General features: G+C 34.5%; 1 protein-coding gene across 11 annotated transcripts in view; it reads left to right on the forward strand.

Moving 5' to 3' along the window:
* kiaa1109 (KIAA1109 ortholog) overlaps positions 1 to 22,278 on the forward strand; it is an 89,455-nt gene that overhangs the window by 2,900 nt on the left and 64,277 nt on the right. For all 11 annotated transcript variants that reach the window (XM_067385768.1, XM_067385770.1, XM_067385774.1 and 8 more), the window contains exons 2-19: positions 8,144 to 8,243; positions 9,292 to 9,408; positions 9,498 to 9,576; positions 9,737 to 9,801; positions 10,016 to 10,190; positions 11,268 to 11,349; positions 11,523 to 11,716; positions 14,794 to 14,873; positions 15,005 to 15,152; positions 16,455 to 16,611; positions 16,768 to 16,846; positions 17,684 to 17,775; positions 18,393 to 18,510; positions 18,587 to 18,742; positions 19,921 to 20,018; positions 20,153 to 20,334; positions 20,446 to 20,552; positions 21,529 to 21,722. In XM_067385768.1, coding sequence (XP_067241869.1) covers positions 8,156 to 8,243; positions 9,292 to 9,408; positions 9,498 to 9,576; positions 9,737 to 9,801; positions 10,016 to 10,190; positions 11,268 to 11,349; positions 11,523 to 11,716; positions 14,794 to 14,873; positions 15,005 to 15,152; positions 16,455 to 16,611; positions 16,768 to 16,846; positions 17,684 to 17,775; positions 18,393 to 18,510; positions 18,587 to 18,742; positions 19,921 to 20,018; positions 20,153 to 20,334; positions 20,446 to 20,552; positions 21,529 to 21,722 — 2,211 coding nt within the window. In that variant the 5' untranslated portion in view covers positions 8,144 to 8,155. The remainder of the gene's footprint in view (positions 1 to 8,143; positions 8,244 to 9,291; positions 9,409 to 9,497; positions 9,577 to 9,736; positions 9,802 to 10,015; positions 10,191 to 11,267; positions 11,350 to 11,522; positions 11,717 to 14,793; positions 14,874 to 15,004; positions 15,153 to 16,454; positions 16,612 to 16,767; positions 16,847 to 17,683; positions 17,776 to 18,392; positions 18,511 to 18,586; positions 18,743 to 19,920; positions 20,019 to 20,152; positions 20,335 to 20,445; positions 20,553 to 21,528; positions 21,723 to 22,278) is intronic.

The following is a 22,278-nucleotide window of genomic DNA, read 5'->3' on the forward strand; positions in this document are numbered from 1 at the left end:
TGCATTTATTTGATCAAAAATACAGAAAAAAACAGTAATATTGTAAAATATTATTACAATTTAAAATAATGGTTTTCTATTAAATTATATTTAAAAGTATATTATATGTCTGTGATCAATGCTGAATTGACTGAATCAGCATCATTACTCCAGTCTTCAGTGTCACATGATCCTTTATAAATTATTCTAATATGCTGATTTATTACAAATGATGTGCTGCTTAATATTTTTTTTTATGACGTGATATTTTTTTTCGGGATTCTTTGATGAATAAAAAGTGAAAAAAGCAGCATTTATTTAAATTAAATCTTTTGTGACAATATACACTACTGTTCAAAAGTTTGGGGTCAGTATTTTTATTTTTTTTTAAAGAAATTTAATACTTTTTTTCAGCAAGGATGTGTAAAATTGATAAAAAGTGACAGTGCAGATTTGTATTGTTAGAACATATTTCTATTTTGAATAAATGCTGTTCTTTTTGACTATTTACTCATCAATGAATCATGAAAAAATATCACAGTTTCCAAAAAATATTAAGCAACACAACTGTTTCCAACTTTGATAATAACTGAGTGTCAAATCATCATATTAGAATGATTTCTGAAGGATCATGTGACACTGAAGTCTGGAGTAATGATGCTGAAAATTCAGCTTTGCATCACAGAAAAAAAAATATTTTAAAGTATATTAAATTAGAAAACCATTATTTTAAATTGTAATAATATTTCACAATATTACAGTTTTTTTTTTTTTTTTTTTTGTATCTTTTGTATTTTTGATCAAATAAATGCAGGCTTGATGAGCATAAAAATAGTAATGTTTCCAAACTTTTGAATGGTAGTGTATATCATATAATAATTATATAAATCATAAAATAATTCTAAGTAATTATCATTAAAGCCAGACAATTTCATTGTTAAATATATTTTTTTACTATTTTTTTATTTGGAGGACGAGAAACTGGGAGAGTGACTTTATTGCGTTGGATGTTCAGTTCATTTAGCTCACATCTGATTGGCCCAATTTCGGTTTGAGATCTCTAAACCAGAACATAACCTGCCCTGGAGCAGGTTTGCCGTGGAGTGTAAGTTACTATGGTGATGAACACCGCTAAAAGCCAAGTCACTTTCATGGTACCTAAAACCCAGGATTGGCGCAAACTAATCGGAAATTTACTTTGCTAGCCAGCTAATCCGGCTTCATGGAACAGGCCCCTGGTCAGTTTATTTGGTGATAACGACCAGCTCACTGTTTATTTTACAGTTACATAATAAATGAAAAACATCGACATAAATATTGATTTGATCTGAAATTATTTTATGGACAGACAAACAGGAGTAGCAGCTATATGCTGTGACTGTCTTTGTAATAACTAGGGAAATACAAATGCAATACTTCTGAAGTGCTTAGCTTGGTATTAGTTCATAGCAGAACATGACATGTCATAACAGACCTGAGGAATTCTTCTGAACATGTGCACTATTTGTTTGTATGAGGAATTCACATCAAACTAAAAGAATGCAAGCTTGAGCTAATGCTATTACTAAAACATTAGTTTGATGGGGATAATTATAGACGTAAGCCATGACAAAGCTGCAGGTGAAAATGAGAGTAAAAAATGTAGAAAGTCCACCTGACCTTTCACTGGCTGTGTGTAGCACCCGTACTCTGCATATCCAGCTTATAAGGTTTGATTTTAATAAGGTCACTGATTCTTCCTAACAGACTGTGCGACACATTTCAGTGCGGATTGTTTTGTGAATCTGTTGCAGTAATGAAGTCTTTGTAAAAGGCTTTTTATTAAAGTTACAATATGTAAGAATTTTGCAGTGAAATATCCAAAAACTACTAGGCCGGTGTTATATATTTTGTTTACTTGAGTACTTACAATATCTCAAATGTTTTCACCTTTTATCCAAGGCTTCGGGACGTGTGAGGAGTCGCCTGTCGATTGCGTCATACCCGCGTTACCCTCGGTTTCCGGTTTTATTTTGTAGAAACCATGGAAAACCATGCTTTAATATTTAAATGTTTTAATAGGCAAGGGAACAACTGTTTGGTTACATTTATAGACAGAAAACTAATTATTGTTATATAGCTCAACACATTTAAGGCCTTTGCACACTGAGTCCGAAATGCGTTGCGTTTTTTCGTATTCGCAATCCTAAAAATTCGTCACGCACAGAGACCTTGCACACTGAGTCCGATGCGTATTAATGAATGTGTTGCGAAAAAAATCGCAAAACATATATAAAATGAAGTCTTCAAGCAACAGTGAGCACAATTAGTTGTCTCCTCTCTTCTTAAAAAGAGAAAAAGAAAGAGGAAATATTGGGTCCATTCAATCCCGAGATTGCATAGAGAGAAAGGAGAATTCACCTCATCAAGGAGTTGCGGGATTATCCGAGCGTTTCAAAGATTAGTTACTTCAGGATGTCAGTGGCTCTGTTTGATGCTTTACTACTGGCACAATATGTCTTTATATTCGGTCTCTTTGTATTCCTCACATTGTTTGTCATTCAGTGCTGCTGTTTTGTGCTGTAGACGACGTGGATCAACTTGTCAGATGGCATTCTGGATTTTTGCGTTCGCGTACGGTGGCTCTGAATTGTCAAAATGTCTCTCAAAATGCGTGCCACGGATGCGAAAAACGCAGAAAATCGAACCTGATCCGAATATTTTTTTGACGGACGAAAGTTTCGGAGGCAGTGTGCAAACACGATTGACATAACGTGAGGTCGAATTTATTTTTTAACGTGCGAAAGTTTCGCATGCGAATTTCGGACTCGGTGTGCAATGACCTTTAGTCTTATTGTTTAAATCTAATTTTCCTGATTTTTTTTTTTTTCTTTCATACTTTATCATGTCTCAGAGAAAAACACTATTTTGTGAAGTAGCTAACATAGCATAATCAGATGCAGCTTTATTTTTAGTAACAGTAATACAGAATTTTTCTCCATCATACAATACGTTTTAAAGTTAATTGCATTCCATTTATCAACACGAGCAATCCAGTATTTAATATGATATTCTAAAATCTTACTGCAGTGTGTCTCAAGCAAGTGTCTCACAGCAGCCACCGAGCAAACACACAGAGTAACGACACAACATCATTTTCAGCACTCTCAAATGTCTAATATGATAAACAGAGTTGCGTTACCTCATGCGCTTGACCGGAAAAGCGGAAGCAGCGCTGGTGACTGTGGCATAATAAAAGTTCCGCTGCTCCTGAGGCGTGCGTTGCACAATCGCTCCAGCGGCCTCGTTCAGCTCCCACAACACTCCCATGAACTACTAGTCTAACTTTAAGAAGAGAGTTTCCACAACTGTGTGGCACTGAAGTTCAGTGAACTCAAAACTGCTTAGCAGTTGGTAGTTGAGTAGTTCAAAGAACTTACTACTACCTACTTCCTTCCTACTTAAAATGTAAAAGTTGGTCATACTAAATTACGTAAAAGTTGACTTTTTAATATTTTCGAAGTCAGTAGTTCAGTCAGTCTTTCAAATAACATGTGACAAAATGGATGTTTTTTTTTTTTTCACAGTGCATGTAAAGAGGGTATTTACACAACAAACAGTATAAAACTAAATAATGACTCTTAGTTCAAAAGCTTTATATGTGGACCTCAGAAAGGAACATTTAATAATCAAAATGGCACCTTTAATGTTGATGAAGTTACATCAGTTCTTGCTCAAGTACTTGCTCAACTTTTCCTGAAGAGTTGAGGAAAGTAAAGTGGCCATTTCTGTTTCAGATTTGTACTCTTAACAATGGAAGACTGCTACTCTTGTTCAAAAGCAGACTTCTTCTAGATTTATATCACCCAGACTTTAACCAGAGGTTAGACTAGAGTCAACCTCAACACTAATTCAAACAGATTGTTCTCCTCTTGTGAAGAGTAGGCTGAGAGGAAAGATGTGTCTTGACTTGAAGACGCTTCATACATCATTGGCATACAGCAGACCCTGTGATACTCAGCTGGAGATTATATGCTTTTTACCATAGAATCACAGATAAATTGCTATAGAATCTCATTATCTTAACACGCCTGCTTCTGTCACATGATGAACTGACATCATTTGATCCTGTCTCGTTGTATCTTTTCATCTCTCATTCTGACACCTGTCTCGACAAACCTGTCATGCCAGAATCAAAAAGCATTATCAAAAGCAATATATTCTTTACAGATAGCGCAGCCTATGGTTTCACGCTCACACAAATGTGTTCGTGCCTAGAAGTGTTGCATACAAATAATATGGTGCAAGAATCATAAGCTGAGCGTTTGCCTGTAACTGCTTCCTTAGTTGCCTGGGTGAGCTGTTTTACATTCATGCGTTCTGGCAGACTGATTTTATGCAATATTTAGTGGTGTCGGACTTTTATGTTTCACATGATAAACTATCTAAACATTGTGGCGTGTTGGTCTGAACGTGTGCAAAAGTAAGAGTGTGTGAATAAATGTTTGCAGCTGAATGGAAACAGCTTGTATTGTTTAAGTACAGATGTCTTCCAGATTTAACATGAATTTGGGGTATTTTGGATTAAGGTGGATTACAAGTGGATTTGCTTCTCTTTTTTTCAAACATGCTACTATATTAGATAAAGGTGCAGTACACTGTCACTTTAATTAATCTGTGATTAGTAATAATGAATCAACCAGCATTTGCAGACAGTGGCACTTCTGTGTTTGTTGGCCCTCTCTAATGTAATTGTTTCTTCTTTATGAATTTCAAATACGTGTCCATGTCATTTCCCTTTGTTTTATTTCTGTTGTCCAACTAAAGATTTTCTCTCAGATTTCATAGAGAGCTAAATTCAAATTAAATATTTTAACAGTCATAATACTGTTTTATTTTACCACCACACATGTCAGCATGAAACAGAAGTTGCGATGGTCTTTTCTTCGCTATTGTGACGTATATCCAAGTGAAGCGGCTTCTCAAACAAGAAAAAAATTTAGAGCGGGACTTGATTTTTGTTAGTCGGGAATTGATTGGATAGTTGGATGGTTGTGGTTTGCTTTTGCTGTGATTTCATGTGATTGACAGTTTGTCCCACCATCAGGCCAGTAAACATGTTATCAGAGAATAAATAAGATGTTGTTGCAAGAGGGAAGGGAAATTATTTTGATTAAAGATTATGATGGATTTCGTGGTGACTAACTATAAAGATTTCCTCTGCAGCAAAAACATTGCACTTCATGAGGCTCAAATAAGCTCACATGACTGAGAACTTGGACAGATTACATTACTAAAAGTTTACTGAAAACTCTAAAATGTGCTGTAGACAACATGTGCTGCATCTAGGGTTGCAAAATTCAGTGAATTTTCAAAGCTAGAAACGTCCCATGGGAATTAACGGGAATTAATGGGAATAAACATGCAGGGAATTTGCAAAATTGCAGGTAAGCCTATAAGAGGGTAATTAAATGTAGTTGGAAAAAAAATCATCTTTTTCATTTTGGTTAAAAAAAACAGATTTAATGCAATTTCACTTTATTTTTTTACCCTGCACATTCCTCAATCACATTCACACAGCAAACTACTTACTGCAGGGCTATTGAGGACATACCCCCTGCATGCACTGTGCATTTCCCCAGTCCATAACATGCACATTTGATCAAAAATACAGAAAAAAAAAACACTAGTATTGTGTAATATTACTACAATTTAAAATAATGGTTTTCTATTTTAATATACATTAAAATATAATTTATTTCTGTGATGCAAAGCTGAATTTTCAGCATCATTACTCCAGTCTTCAGTGTCACATGATCTTTCAGAAATCATTCTAATATGATGATCTGATACTTAATTATTAATGTTGGAAACATTTGTGCTGCTTAATAACCTGTGGTACTTTTTTCAGGATTTTTGATGAATAAAAATTTAAAGAACAGCATTTATTTATAATAGAACTCTTTTGTAACAATATAGTACCGTTCAAAATTTTGGGGTCAGTAATTTTTTTCTTTCTTTTTTTTTTTTTTTTTTAAAGAAATTAATACTTTTATTCAGCAAGGATGTGTGAAATTGATAAAAAGTGATATTAAATGATATTGTTAGAAAATATTTCTATTTTGAATAAATTCTGTTCTTTTTAACTTTTTATTCATCAATGAATCATGAAAAAAGTATTACAGGTTCCAAAAAAAAAAAAAAAATTAAGCAGCACAACTGTTTCCAACATTGATAATAACTGAGTATCAAATCAGCATATTAGAATGATTTCTGAAGGATCATGTGACACTGAAATAACACACAACAATTGCTGCAATAAAAATGTATTTTACATATTTACAAAATTAGAATTAATTGAATGCGAAAAATAAATTATTAATTATGACCAAACAAAATGTTTATATTTATGTTTTTATATGATACATTTTATATAAATATTATAAATTTTCTCAAAATTTCAAATTAATTCCCATATATTCTCATAAATTCCCGTAAATACCTATAAATTCCTGTTAAGTTTCCAAATTGGAATATTTCCAAAATTCCCCAGGTTAAGCTCCCGTGGAAAGTTTACGGAATTTTACCAGAAACTTTCTGCCCCTTTGCAACCCTAGCTGTGTCCCAATTTGCCTACTTGTACTACTGAGTATGTACTGTTTTTGTGAAGAAAAAATGCATACTTTTGAGTGTGTAAGAAGAGTGTGCAAGCTTTGGGACATAATACTTCATCATAATTGCATATTTAATGGACAATCTGTTGCTTAGTTACGCAACCTGTAACCGTTTAAATTGCCCTGCCAATCATCTTGTCACAGTTAAAATCCTCCACATACAATTACTTTTAATTTCCTACCGTTTCGGAGATAAATGTAGTCAGACGTTGATCTGCCACTCATGGGTCTTTCATGCAGAGAACTCTCCTCATCTTTGCATAATGATGCATTTAAAAGTTGATGACCAAATGCATCGTTATAAAAGTTCACAATGCTGTTGCAGATGAAATATAATGTGGAAAACATTTAATAAATACTTTTTTGTCAGGTTTAGATACTGATTATTAATCATTTACACCCCTTTATCTTAACCGCTCTGCTTAACCGTCGGTCTTGCACATCTGTCATGTTTGTAGTTTTTAACACTTTTTATTCATGTTTGTAGTTCTAATCAAATCTTCGTCCACAGCGCAATGGGCCGTGGGCAATATTAGCCGATAAGAGTATGCACTTCTAATCAGAAAAAGTAGACCATCCGGGTATCTTTGGAATACTCATTTCAACATACTATGATTTGGGACATACTAATTCTATTTTTGAATACTATTTAGAAGGGATAGAATGCAAATTGTGATGCAGCGATGGAGTCCTAATTATGTGAATGTCTTCATAAATGGTGGATAACTTTGGGAGAGTTAAAGGGTTAGTTCACCCAAAAATGATTTTTTTCATTGATTACTCATCCTCTCACCTTACTCACTTTCGTTCATCTTCAGAACACAAATAAAGATTTTTTTGATGAAATCCAAGAGCTTTCTTTCCCTCCATTGGGAGCAATGAAACTACCACATTTAAGGTCCAGAATGGTAGTAAAGTCATCATTATAGTAATCCTTGTGACTCCAGTGGTTTAACCGCAGTTTTATGAGAAAAATCACAATTTACCACTTATATAAATATTGACGTGCAATCCAGTGTTGTGTTGACACAAGACCGGAAGTTGTTCCGTGAACACACTTTGAATAATATTATTTTGTGAATAAAGTGGTAAATTTAGTTTTTTTTTTTTTTTTGCGCAAACCAAGCATTCGTGTCGCTTCATAATATTGAAGTTAAACCACTGGAGTCACATGGAGTAATTTAACGATGTCTTTACTGTTGTTCTGTACCTTGAATCTCTATGGAGGGACAGAAAGCTTTCAGATTTCAATAAAAATATCTTAATTTGTGTTACGAAGATGAAATGAAGGTCTTACGGGTGTGGAATGACATGAGGGTGAGTAATTGATGATTTTTGGGTGAACTAACCCTTTAATTAACTAGTTCTGTCTTTAACCAAAGACCCTCCTTTTTTGCACACTGGGTTTGTGAATAGTCTGCCTCTTGCGCATTGGCAGTGTACTTGATAAGTCAGAGGTTGATGCAAACCCTGTGTAATTTGATAGTGATGGCTGTTCTTTTTATCTGCAGTGGGGTGTAACCATGGATAAAAACACCAGTTTCCCCAGTTTTGGTGAAATAGATGACTACCTTACCAGTCGCAACTCTAACTTTGTGTGGCTTCTTGTTGGTAAGTGGGGATCTGATGCGATTTATAAATTGTTTTTGGTCTACACATCATAATTAGCAAAGCGGTCTACACTGCAAGTGCCCAGTTAGAGATGTTCACTCAGTCTAGTGTTAAGCTTACAGTTGACTGATTTATTATATAGTGGATATTCTGCGATTACGCACAGTTTCAGCACTTTCAATGTAGACAGACTCAAGTTGACATGACACAATGTTCGGTGCAGACAAAGTATTGTATACACTACCGTTCAAAAGTTTGGGGTCATACATTTTATACTTTTAGTCAGCAAGGATGCATTAAATTGTGAATTGCATCAAAAGTGCCATTAAAGACATTTAAAATTCTACAAAAGATTTCTAATTTCTAGTTTCAAATAAATGTTGTTCTTTTGAATGGAAGTTTGTTTCACTGATTAAAAAATAAAGGTAATTGCGACTTTTTATCTTGCAATTTTGACATTTTTTCCCTCAGAATTGCGTGATATAAACTTGCACTTGTGAGATAAATAGTCGCAATTATCTTTTAAATTGTTTAATTCCATGGTGGAAGCAATTTTCCATACTTCTGAACTTTCTATTCATCAAAGAATCCTGAAAAAAATGTGTCATAGTTTCCACAAAAATATTAAGCAGCACAGCTGTTTTCAACATTGAAAATAATAAGAAATATTTCTTGAGCAGCAAATCAGCATATTAGAATGATTTCTGGAGGATCATGTGACACTGAAGATTGCAGTAATGATGCCGAAAATTCAGCTTTGCCATCATAGGAATAAATAGCATTTTAAAATATATTTAGAAGTTATTTTAAATTAAAATTTTACAATATTACTGTTTTACTGTGTTTTTTAAATCAAATTAATGCAGTCTTATTGAGCATAGGAGACTTCTTTAAAAAACATTTTAAAAATAGTACCGACCCTAAACTTAGACGGTAGTGTACGTCTCTTGCCACTCCAGACTAGTTTAGATCGTGTTTTTTTTGCTCAGTAAGGGTATAATTCAGTTATTGAGGGCAGGAGTTTAAACATATTTTATGTTTTCCATAGCCACTATTATGTCATGTGGATGGATCATATACCTGACATACTACAATTCCCGCAATATTGGACTCGTCCTCACCCTCATCATTAACCGACTCTATAAAAATGGATACATACACATCGGTGAGTTAGTCTTAATTTTGTTTTTATTTGTTCATTTTTCATGATTGATTTTTCTTTTCCTTCCATTTATTTATTTATTGGTTTTACAGGTTCATTTTCATTCTCTGTGCTGTCCGGCAAGGTCATGTTCCGAGATGTCTATTTCATCAATGAAGATATGTCTATCAGGTACACACACACAGTATAACCCTTTGTCCTTTTTTATTTCATTCCTATTTATGCTCCATTGACACTCTTCGTATTACTGTTGTCTGTGTGTTGACCATTATCACATTGTTTATGTGTGTTATCCCATCTTTATTTACTCTATTGTAAACTTATTTTTCAGAATTCAAGATGGGTTACTCATATTTCGATGGTGGCAGATGTACAACCCCAAACAGAAACAACATGGTCAGTTTAAATGCATAACAAACATCATTTGTTCATGTTTAATCATAACATTAATCCCACAATTTATCCTAAAATGTATTTATTTTTTAGTGTTGCTCTTTGATTGGGTTGATCTGTACTTATATTGATTTAATGATAATTCTCCACAAAATTGTGGGAGAAACACATGTATAATGAATTATTAATGATATTTTAATGGTTCTGCTGTTTCCAGACCCGAAGGCTGAGACACGGCTCTATGTCACTGTTAACGGCTTTGAGTTCCATGTGTATAATCGCACGGATCTGTACGCTCGGCTCCAGGAAACATTTGGCCTAGAGCCCACCCTTATCCCACCCAACCGGGATGAGGAGAAAGGGCGAGAGCAAAGGGATAAATCCTTGGAGAGGTAAACACTGCACTAATACAGCAAAAACTGCTAAGATTCTGGTACATAAGATCAAAGGTGAAGTAATTTTTGGAATGTTAATATACTTTTTTCCTGGCTCAGCTTTTATTATGCAGAAACAACAATAAAGTTCAAGTGCTTTAAGGCCTTTACACACATGCCTAAAAAGGTATTATGTTTTAATTAGCAAGCCTGTAAACATCTTGATCATAGATGGAAACTTCACAGCAAATACAGGCAGTTTACCATAGAAAATATATAGTTTTTAAAGCAAACAGTTATCGAGGTTGAGCCAAAAACGTAGAACCAGTTTGCCAAAGTTGGTTTTTGAAATAATCTCCAATATTTAATGAACGATTCGATGGACAGAAGCGGTCCTAGAGGCAAAGTTGCTCACAATGAAGAGTTCTTGCCATGTGGTGCGAATGTTGTGGGCGTGTGCGAAAAATCATGAAAACATGAAAACCGCGAAGTAGGTTTTTCAAAAAATACTAAATACTCAAAATTTTTCGCCAAGGAAAAAACGCTTGAGTCTACGCCGAACGGTTCAGGAGTTATGAGCCATTTCCTACTTTTTGCCACTGTAGCGCCCCATCAGGCTGATCGGGTCGAGCCTTTACACACTTGAACCCCTAATATATTATTTATAGGCTGATTTCTTCAGTCTGTAGACTGACCAGCCCAACAGAAAAACATTTGTTTGCTGAACAGTGGATGATGGAAAGTGTTTGGTGACGCCTGTTTGAAAAAGTCAGTTATTCTTCCTTTTGTTGACATTAATGGTTCAAATTTACCTTTAATGTAGCAAGTGAAGATGTCATTGTTACTTTGCTTGCAGTCAAATGGGTTTGTTTAATTTGCCAACATGAAGTGTTTTATGTTAATATTTAGCTTTACATTGTTTAGCGTTTCCGCATGCAGACTGTGTTTGTGATGGCTACAAATCATTTGAATTATTGTTCATTGAATTTTCTATCTAAATATTTGCTTGGGAGGCATTTGCATTATTTTTTAAGTTGCAGTACTTCATATCCAAAGGTGCTCTTGAATTAATGTTTTTTTTTGTTTTTGTTTAAGTGTTCACATCAAAACTGAGACTCCGGACCCGTCGTCTTCCTGGAGGTCTCTAATCCCTGTCATCAAAGTCAATATCAGTACAGTGAGTATTGCAGTCACAGTTTGCTCCCCTTTACCTAACATTAGCATGCCTTTACCTGCGTCATTCATAGCCTGTATTCAGAGCCGTACAGTCTTCTGAAACATCATGAGGAATTTAAATAAACACACTTAATATTGGCCATATTGCATAACTCTCACTGGTCTTGCCCTCAGGGTCGCGTAGCGTTTGGTAATCACCATCTTCCTCAAACCCTCTGTATGAATTTTGATGATGCCTTCCTGACATATGCCACCAAACCACCCAGCAGCCACTTGGATCAGTTCATGCACATTGTAAAGGGCTCTCTGGAGAACGTCCGCGTCATGCTGGTGCCCAGCCCGCGATACCTGGGCCTTCAGAATGATGAGTGAGTCTAATAATCTCTAATCAGATTACATTAGTTTAGATTCTGCTTTATTGTTATTGTGCAAGTAGAGAGCCAATGAAATAGCTATCATCTAACCTGATATATTATTTTAAGACCGCATAAATCACGTGATTAGCACAGATTTTGGTCCTGTGTTGACATATTAACTATTCAAACAGACAAGTCCATTGATGAATCCTTTGTAAATAGCCTTAAACTTACACTACCGTTCAAAAGTTTTGGGTGGGTAGGATTTTTTAATTTGAATACAGTATTTCTATTTGAAAAGGTAATTTATTCCCTTGATGGAAAAGCATGATTTTCAGCATCATTACTCCAGTCTTCAGTGTCATGCTGTTATGCTGCCTAATATTTTTGTGAATATTATTTTCAGGATTCTTAGAAAGTTCAAAAGAACAGCATTTATATAAAATGGAAATCTTTTCTAACATGTCTGTCCTATCACTTTTTCATCCTTGATGAAAGAAAGTATTAGGTTTTTTTTTTTTTTTTTTTTTTAAATCTGCCCCAATATTGTGTCACAGTGATGAACCATGACTTGTTTGCTAATGGCAAATTGTAATAAAAGGATGGGTATTATCATTCTATGCTTTTTTTTTTTTTTAGACAGAAATTTCTATATGTTTTTGAATGCAAGATGTGCCATTAATATCTTTGGTCATTTTCTGTTCTTATGCTCATTTTAACATTTTAAATGCATATATCTGCAAAAAGGTAATCTGTCAACTTTTAAAGGAACACTCCACTTTTTTTAACAATAGGCTAATTTTCCAACTCCCCTAGAGTTAAACAGTTGAGTTTTACCGATTTCGAATCCATTCAGCCGATCTCCGGTTCTGGCGGTACCACTTTTAGGATAGCATAGCATAGTTCAATGATATTACGCAGCGTCTCTCACAAACGTCTCCATGGTTGCAAGGCACGTTCCCTGTGCAAGCAGGGGCTCACGGGCGCTGCGTAATATCATTGCACTGCTGCAGCCATGGAACGGCAGCAAAGTTCCTTGATTATTACGCTGGAATGAGAGTATAGTTCCTAGCCATATCAGCCTAGAAAATCACAACTTTTCATTTTCCGCCGGTCTTAGTACACGATTTAACTACAGAAGAGTCAAGTTTTAAATAGGAAAAATATCAAAACTCTTTGGTCATTTTTAAGCGCGATGCTAACGGTCTAATCAGATTCAATGAACTATGCTAAGCTATGCTAAAAGTGGTACCGCCAGAACCAGAGATCGGCTGAATGGATTCGAAAACGGTAAAACTCAACTGTTTAACTCTAGGGGAGTTGGAAAATTAGCCTATTTTCAAAAAAAGTGGAGTGTTCCTTTAAGAGGAAACTGGAAATTATAGCACAAATGGACTTAATGCTACAAAGCTGATTTCATGTGGTATTTAAATAATATTATGCTGCAAATGCAGATGGTATGAAGTATAGATGGCTAGTGGTTGACCGATATTATTGTTTTTTTCTGGTGCCGATATCTTAGAGAGCAGGGTGGCTAATGGCATATATATATTTAAATCACAGAATCAAGAATATATATATATATATATATATATATATATATATATATATATATATATTTCTTGATTCTGTGATCCTATTACAGTATTTTTCACAAATAAAAAAAATAATTGTTAAAAAATATGAACCGACTGTCACACACAGAATACATTAATTTTTATGCAGGCTACAAATGCACACTTGACAAGATCCTACAGCTAGATTCAACAAAGTCTGTGAGGTTTGTGAAATTAAATGTTTATTAGATATTCAAAGATTTATTTAAATTATATAAATGCGTATTTGCTGAATGCTGACGGTAAATGAGAAAGTATTGTAGTGTTTGCCTTTCTATTACTAATTATATAAAAGCAAATGGCACAATGATTTTTTTGTTTTTGTATACCATTTACTTTCTTTAAACAAATAACGTATTAAATAGAACTGTTAAACAGAAATGGTAAACTAATGAAGGTGGAGAATGGGAGGGCTGATGCAATCAAATAAAAGTCCTGATTCCAACACATCGGCCAAACAGAAAAACTTATCAGCCTTGGCAATATATCGGTCGACCACTATGATAGCCAGTGACCATTTCAGTGCAAATGACATGTAGTATAAATAGAGAAGGTGCTTTGTATAAGTGATAATGAGGTGACCAGTGACCAAACCAGTGCATATGACATTGTGTATAAATAGAATATGGAAGAATATTGCAATATGACTGGATTGATGCAGGATAACAGGGCATAATAAATGACAAATTACCACTGCATTTCAAGTGACATTATATACAAATATAGATAAGTTAAGAAGAGAAGGAAGATTTCTTAATTACACCAGCAACACTTTTGTACAACTTTTTGTACATACAAAACAGTGTAGAATGGTCAAATATTGACAAAAAAATTTCATTTATACTTCAACAAAAGTTGAAGTATAAATGACAAGTGACCATTGCAGTGCAAAATCACATGGTTAGAGTAGAGCACTGAGTGACATGGGATAAAAATAATGCTTTAAATAATGAGTTCAGATATTGTTAAAATAGTGCAAGTCTGCAAAATGGCAGAAATACAGTACAGGATGTTCATCTACAGATCTATAGAAGTTAAAAATTTCTCTAGCTGATTCAGCCAGAGTGAGAGTACCATAGTCTTTCACTGCATTATGAAGCAAAGAATTTGCTCTGTGTGTCTATTGTTATTTAAATATAATTATCTAGGGTTAGTAATGTGCTGTTTTAAACTCAAGGTTTATTTAATTAATCAGATCTGTTCATTTGTTTAATTGATAACAATTATATGCACTGATCTGTGTAATTTAATTTAGATTGAAAAGAATATTAACATAATGACCTGAACATTAATTCCTTCTTGTATAGATCCGCTTTTTCCCAATGTCATTTATGGATTAGCTGAAAGTAAACGAGGGTTAATTTTCTGGTATGCTCGAAGATTAATCTTAGTTGTCAACTGCTTGATCAGTAATGATTAGTGATCTGTTAGAGTGATGTAGCAGTTGTCTAAAAAGTGATTTCTTGTCTCTAGACCTCCCAGGCTCATGGGGGAGGGCTTTGTTGTCATGCAGTCCAATGATGTGGACATCTACTACTACCAGGATGAACCAGGTAAATCTATGATTTGTATAAGTATAGTATAAGGCTGGGTTGTTGGTGGTATATTCACATAAACAGTGGGTATTTCGGTGTAGATAAGAGTGTCTTCATGTAAATGTTTCCTGTGTATGTGTGTTTTTTAGGTTTGGTCCCAGAGGAACTGGAGAATGGAGATACAGAAGCCTGTTCTGAAGATGCCAAACTACAGGACTTGCCTCCATGCTGGGGTTTGGACATTGTTTGTGGCAAAGGAACAGACTTTAACTATGGCCCATGGGCTGACAGACAGAGGTACCTGCGCACAATCACACTCATATGGTTGAAGTTGGGCGTGTTTGTGTTATTCAGATAATGGAAGGCTTATTAAAGTTACTAAATTTATGTGGAATTCTGTTTTTCTTGTCAGTGTTACTGTTTGATTATTATTATTACTAATCTAATAGACAGATCTGATATTTCGAAACACATTTTAGTAATTTACTTGGTACTGAAGTACTGGTACACTGCTGTTCAAAAGTTTGGGGTCGGTAAGATTTTTTTTGAACCGTTAATTAAATTAAATTAGTTTCTATGGAAGCTTGTTTCCGCCATGAAGTAAAAAATAAAAAAGGCAAGGCAAGACAAGGCAAGGCAATTTTATTTGTATAGCACATTTCATATACAATGGTAATTCAAAGTGCTTTACATAAAGAATAATAATAAAAATAGAACATAAGGAATAGAAATAACAGTAAAAACAGAGAATTTTGCTATCTGGATGGATGAGCTAGGAAGTTGTTGGTAAAAAAAAGGTAATCGCAACTTTTATCTCACAATTCTGACTATTTTTCTTTGAATTTCACGTTATAAAGTCAGAATTGGGAGATAAATACTCAAAATTGCATGATATAAAGTCAGAATTAAATTATATAAAATCAGAATTGCGTGATATAAAGTCAGAATTGTGAGATATAAACTTGCAATTACGTTATAATGTCCAATTGTGAGGGGAAAAAAGACTGACGTTTTTTCTCAGAATTGCAAGTAGATCTCGCTATTGACTTTATAAGACACAATTGTGAGATAATCTCACAGTTCTGAGAAAAAAGTCAGAATTGTGAGATAAAAAGTTGCAATTACCTTTTTTAATATTTTTATTTAGTGGCGGAAACAAGCTTTCATAAGTTTCTTATGATCACCAAGGCTGAATTTATTCGATCAAATACAGTAAAAAGAGTAATAATGTGAAATATTGTTAGTGTAGAATAACTATAGAATAATGTTCTATTTTAATGTATTTAAAAATTAAATGTATTCATGTGATGGCAAGACTGAATTTTCAGCAGCCATTACCCCAGTCTTCAATGTCACATGATCCTTCAGAAATCATTTTAATATGGTCATATTATGGTTCTGAAGAAACATTTTTTATTATTATATCTAGGGTTTAGGGTATATCTAGGGAAACCATGATAGATTGCAATAGAAATCATTTTTGTAATATTATAAATGTCTTTACTATCACTTTTGGTCAATTAAAATTCTTACCCCAAACATTTGAATGGTACTGTACTTTTATAATCCACTCTTTACATTGTGATTTGACCCCTACAGAGACAGCCTATGGAAGTTCTTCCTGCCTGCAGACTATCAGCCAATGAAAGTGAGCGATGTTGCCACACCAGGCAAACCCCGACAGATCCTCGCCTTTGAGCTGCGTATGAACATCATAGCTGATGCAACAATAGACTTGCTATTCACCAAGAATAGGGTATTTACACGCATACATTCATTTCTGAGTCTTATGTGTAAACGTTTGCTAGGGCAATGTTTGCTTTCATTCATAAGAATATAAAATCCTGTGGGAGAATGTGGACCTCTTTTGTCTTTGTTCATTCACTAATCCATAATCCTTTTGGTTTCACAGGAGACTAATGCAGTCCATGTGAATGTAGGAGCAGGTTCTTACCTCGAGGTCAACATACCCATGACTGTTGGGGAGAATGGTAACTGTTAAAGCTAACGGAAAAATTACTTGAGTAGTTTTTGAGGGTAACATTTGACAGTTTTGTTTAAAGGTACACAAAGTATATAAAGGTATACTTTTGGTTAAAAAAAACAAAACTGCATTTTGTGGAAGAACATTGTTTTGGTTGTGCCTCTGCTCTGCGTGACTGTGTGGATGTATATGACTCTTCACAATAGGTAATGCTATACAATTATGACAATTTATCTGTTCAATATAATGCCTTACTCACCTGTTGAGTAATAAACGCCATCTTCTCTTCGCTTTTACAACGTTTCAAATCCCTTAGTTCTTGCCATTTCCGAAAAAGCCAAGCCAATGTTGATTCTTGTTTTATTACGAGCCCTGTCGCATTCTCTTTTTGCCAGTAGTAGATTCCTCTGCTTTTTTTTTTTAAACGGGTGATTCCCTGGATAATCGAGATTTAGTGTGCTTCACGTCAACCTTTGTCGCTTGTTGTGACAACTAACCTATGCCACTCTCACACCATATACGTGTAAAAGTAGTTGGAGCAACTTTTCTCTATTAATGTCAAGACACACATGGGCGAGAGATGTGTGTACTCAATTTCCCTCAAAAACCATCCTGTCAGGTCTAAAATATAAACACTTCAGGGTAAAAATCTGAGTAAAAACATGTTTTGAAAGTAGAATTCATGATGTATTGACTTAATTTTGTTAATTTTGAACAAAAGTTGCATAGTGTACCTTTTTAATGTAAATTAATTTGACACATTATATTATGAATGGCAATTTTCCCCTCCTGTGTTTCATAACTTGTAATACTTCACTGTTTTTGTCTTTCAATCTCTGTTTAGGTTATTCTCCCACTGTTAAAGGCCAGTTATTACATGTTGACACAACCAGCAGTATGCAGTACAGGACACTGTTAGAGGCTGAGATGCTTGCTGTGAGTGTGGCACATGATTTTATGTGTTTATAAGTGATATGCAAAACTACACTTTTATAAAATTGATTAGTCGGGTCTGACACATTCATACAGACTTCAAGCGTAGCTCTTCAATACGCTGAGTAACTTTAAACTTTTAGTGCAGAAAACTGATAATCTTCACTAAAACAGATAAAGGGAACATTGCTTGCTGAAGGCGATTTGCGATCTGACAGTAATTGTCTTGAAATTTATTGTTGAAGATAGGAAATTTGTTACAAAACATGAATTTAGAGAAGTTATCTTTGTAATAATCCAGATATTGCATATTGCGAGGCCATTTTCCACTTTGCTGACATTCACATTTTGGGCTTTTGAAACGAGTGATGAATATTAATTGTAAATTTTGTTAGTGATAATTGTTATAGTAGGTAAGATAAAAACAATTAAATCTATGCATTCTCTTAAATGTCCTTGTAAATGTCCTTAGTGTTCATCTAAAAAAAAAAAGCATGGACCATTTTTTGCAACATATTCCCCAAAAACACTTATAGTACCTTCAAATCCTAAAGCAAAAAGCTAGATAAAGCAACTAGTGAACCATCCTGCATGTTAACAGCTGTCTTTGAACTCCTCAGTTTCATGTCATAGCCAGTTATCCGCGTGTGTGGAATATGCCCCAGTCCTGGCAGTGTGAAATCGAGGTTTACAAAGCCACGTACCACTTCATCTATGCACAGAAAAACTTCTTCACAGGTAATGTTTCTCTCTTACCTGTAAGTTACTGTGAGCTGAAGTCCTCAGTCTGACCTCCTCCTGTTGTGATCTATAGATCTGATCCAGGACTGGGCCAGCGACAGTGAACCGGACATCTACTCATTTGTTCCATATTCATGGAAGTTTAAGATACTTTTTCACCAGTTTGAGATGATTTGGGCTGCCAATCAGCACAACTGGATTGACTGCTCCACCAAACAGCAGGAGAACGGTAAGTGAGACTTTTATAACGGATGCAAGACTGGGAAAAAACTAATATAGGGTTTGAAAAAAATGTAAACACTGTAAGGAAATATAACAAATTAATATATCTTTGAATACAATTTTGACAGTCTATCATTTTGATAGTAATGTAGGAAAATGTATAAGAAAAAATTCAGATAAACTAGTCACTAATCAACTAGTTAACTATTGTTGAGAGACTATTCAACCCGTTTCTAATTGTGTATGATGTTCCTGAATGATGATGGTTTAAATTGTATTTGTTGGATTAGATTAAAATAGATTTTGTATTTATTGATTGATTGATTTTGATTTCTGATTTACTAATTTGTCTATTTCTTTGTATGTTTGTTTCTATAATAATTAATATAATTAATCATAATAATAATAAATGTAATTTGTATAGTGCCTTTCATACAACAAATACAGCTCAAAGTGCTTTACAATAAAAAAAACAACAATAAGCACCAAGAAGTTAACGTTAGACCAAATACAAATACCATAATTAATATAACATAAGAATAAACACACTTTATAATTATAATGAAAGATAAAATTACTATACATAAAATGCATAACAAAAGAAATTAAACATTTTAAGTAATAAAAGAAAACATTGCATAGAATGCTTCAGAAAAAGCCATTTAGTTAAAAGCCAAAGTAAAAAAAAAAGTTTTTTATTTTATTTTGTTTGATTTGATTTGATATATATATATATATATATATATATATATATATATATATATATATATATATATATATATATATATATATATATATATATATATATATATATATATATATATATATATTATTATTTTTTAAATTTCAGTTTGTTTTTATTTCATTTCTGTAATTTTATTTTATTTTTATTTCATTTTATTTTTATATTTTATATAAATTTTATGTTTATATTTTAATTTATTATTATTTTTTTTAATTTTCAGACTATAAAGATCTAAACAGATTAGAGTCTGAACAAAGCCTATTAGTAATTTCAATACTTTCCTAAACAATACTTTCCAAACAAAAGAAATTCAGACTGTAAAACTCCACCAAGCTCACTGCTGAACATCAGTTTAAACCCTAGAATCAGTTTGGCTTTATTTAGAAATTTCCTTGATTTCTGAAAAAAACTTACAACCTGCTCATGCTCTTTGTCTATAGTTTATCTCGCTGCCTGTGGGGAAACGCTGAATATTGACTTCACTTTGCCTTTTCACGAGTTTGTCCCGGCCACCTGTAACACACGTTTCTGTTTGAGAGTGAGTGTACTCCCTCACAAACATTTACACGCACTTGTCTGTTGTGCTGAATATGTGACCAAGCATTACAACCTCACATTAAAACATCAGCGTTCACCTAAATCCACCCAAAATGACACTGAACTCTCATACAGGCTGAGGACACAGACATGCGCTTGTGTCTGCCTGACTGTAACCCCAGCCGGTACCCGCTGCTCACCCTTACTAAGGATTACCAGCATTGCAAGTCCCCTCCAGAAAACAATATGCCAACAGAAGGGCAAGGAGCACCTCCCAAAAACAACAAACCTCGCTGGAGGAACATGACTCACCCTGAGTAAGAGAGCACCATTGCTCTATTTCTGTCTCTCTTCTTTTCTGCTTCTTCTAGCTTGCACTGCCCTTTGACTCTTCTGTTGTGTGTATATGTGTGTGTGTTTGTTTCCAGGGCTGGTTGGGTGGACTGCTGGAGTGTGCCGAACTTCTTGCTGATTATAGACTATACTTGGCATCCCATCTACCCTCAGAAATCTGACCAGCAGCTCAAACAATCATGTAAGTGTTTGAATAATACCAATATATAATGAAAAAACATACTGTATAGATGTCAGAAATCATATGTTTAAACAACATCATAAAGTGCATACTGGGATTTTTTTAAACTGTATTTATGCTGGACATTTAATTGGGAAATAAATAGAAGATCCTTACATGAAATATGAGATTCTTACATAAAGCATAAGATCCTTTCATAAAATATTGATACCAAATGTTTAACTACTATTTATTTATACACACTATATACATTTATATACACAATAAAGGTAGCCTGACTACGTCAGACTTCCTACTTCCGCTCAATTTCATTTCACTTCTGTACTCCGTCTGATACAGCGTCAGAGCTTTCTGTTTGCCACCGGTCTGGAAACAGCCGGGCCAATCAACGAACAGAGGGCGGGCTGAGAGCCGTGACGTAGTTTTAGGTTAGACAAATCAAAAACCGAAACGACCGCGGAAATGGGAAACGAGACACGGGATGCAATTCGCTCTGTTATGGAGAACATTCAACTCTTTTTCAAACTGAAGCCAGAACAAGAAGAGTGTTTGATAAACATTTGTTTTATCATGTGTTTACAACAGGTTTACAGTGGAAGTTCAATCATAGTTCGATGCATGATGTCTGTGCTTCGATGCGGCTGTACAGGCGCATAACATACGTCATAACTAAACGTATCTGATTGGCTTACGGGTAACCAATGATTTTAAACTTCAGACAAGCGCCCCCTAGCGAGAGAGAAAACACTTCTCAATTATGCCATTCCAGACTCTGTCTACGAAGCAAAGTGAAGTAGCAGAGTCTGGTATTACCAGGCTACTAGAAAGGCACAAATATGACATTTATTATAAATGGTTTATGTGAATATTGTATACATGTATGAAATGTGAATCAGTTCTGTTAAATTAGAAGTTATATTTTTAAAGTTATATAATTGTTAATAAACAATACACTTGTTAACACTTTAATCTTCAGTGTCAGACATAGAGGAGTCCATGCTGTCAGCACTGCGCCCGCCAGAGCGCGTTCCACTTGTACCTCCTCCACCTCGAATCTCCTCTGACCCCAGTTTGCTGCCACCTGACCGTTTACATGTGGAGATGGAGCTGAGCCCAGACTCCCACATCACCCTTTATGGCCCTCTCCTCAGAGCACTGTTGTCCATCAAGGTACACATGTAAATACATATGTACTCAACAGAAGTTGTGATTGTCTTTTCTTCCATATTGTGATGTAATTCCCAGTGAATCAGCTTCTCAAACAAGAAAAAATGTAGGGCGGGACTTGATTTTGTAAATCTGGATTTGACTGGATGGTTGTGGTTTGCTATAGAGGGTATGCATGTGACGTCACCATCAACTGGAGCGACAGCGGTTACGCCCATTGAGTCGCAGCATTGGTTTTCGGCGTGAATGCTGATGTGTGTGTGTGTGTGTGTGTGTGTGTGTGTGTGTGTGTATATATATATATATATATACAGCTATGGAAAAATTTAAGAGACCACTTAACATTGATTTCTGAACTAGGAGTGGTCTCTTAATTTTTTCCATAGCTGTATATAATATATTATTGACAACTCATCAATTAAATATTTAACCACTTATTTTCCACATAATTGGGTGTTTATAAATAAACACTGACGAAAACTAAAGTTTTAGGACTGGATGATATATATAACATTGGTATAAATGATCACCCAGACCTAATAAAGGTTTAGACCTACCA

The sequence above is a fragment of the Chanodichthys erythropterus genome, chromosome 5 (assembly GCF_024489055.1).
Source record: "Chanodichthys erythropterus isolate Z2021 chromosome 5, ASM2448905v1, whole genome shotgun sequence".
NCBI classification, from domain to species: Eukaryota; Metazoa; Chordata; class Actinopteri; order Cypriniformes; family Xenocyprididae; genus Chanodichthys; species Chanodichthys erythropterus.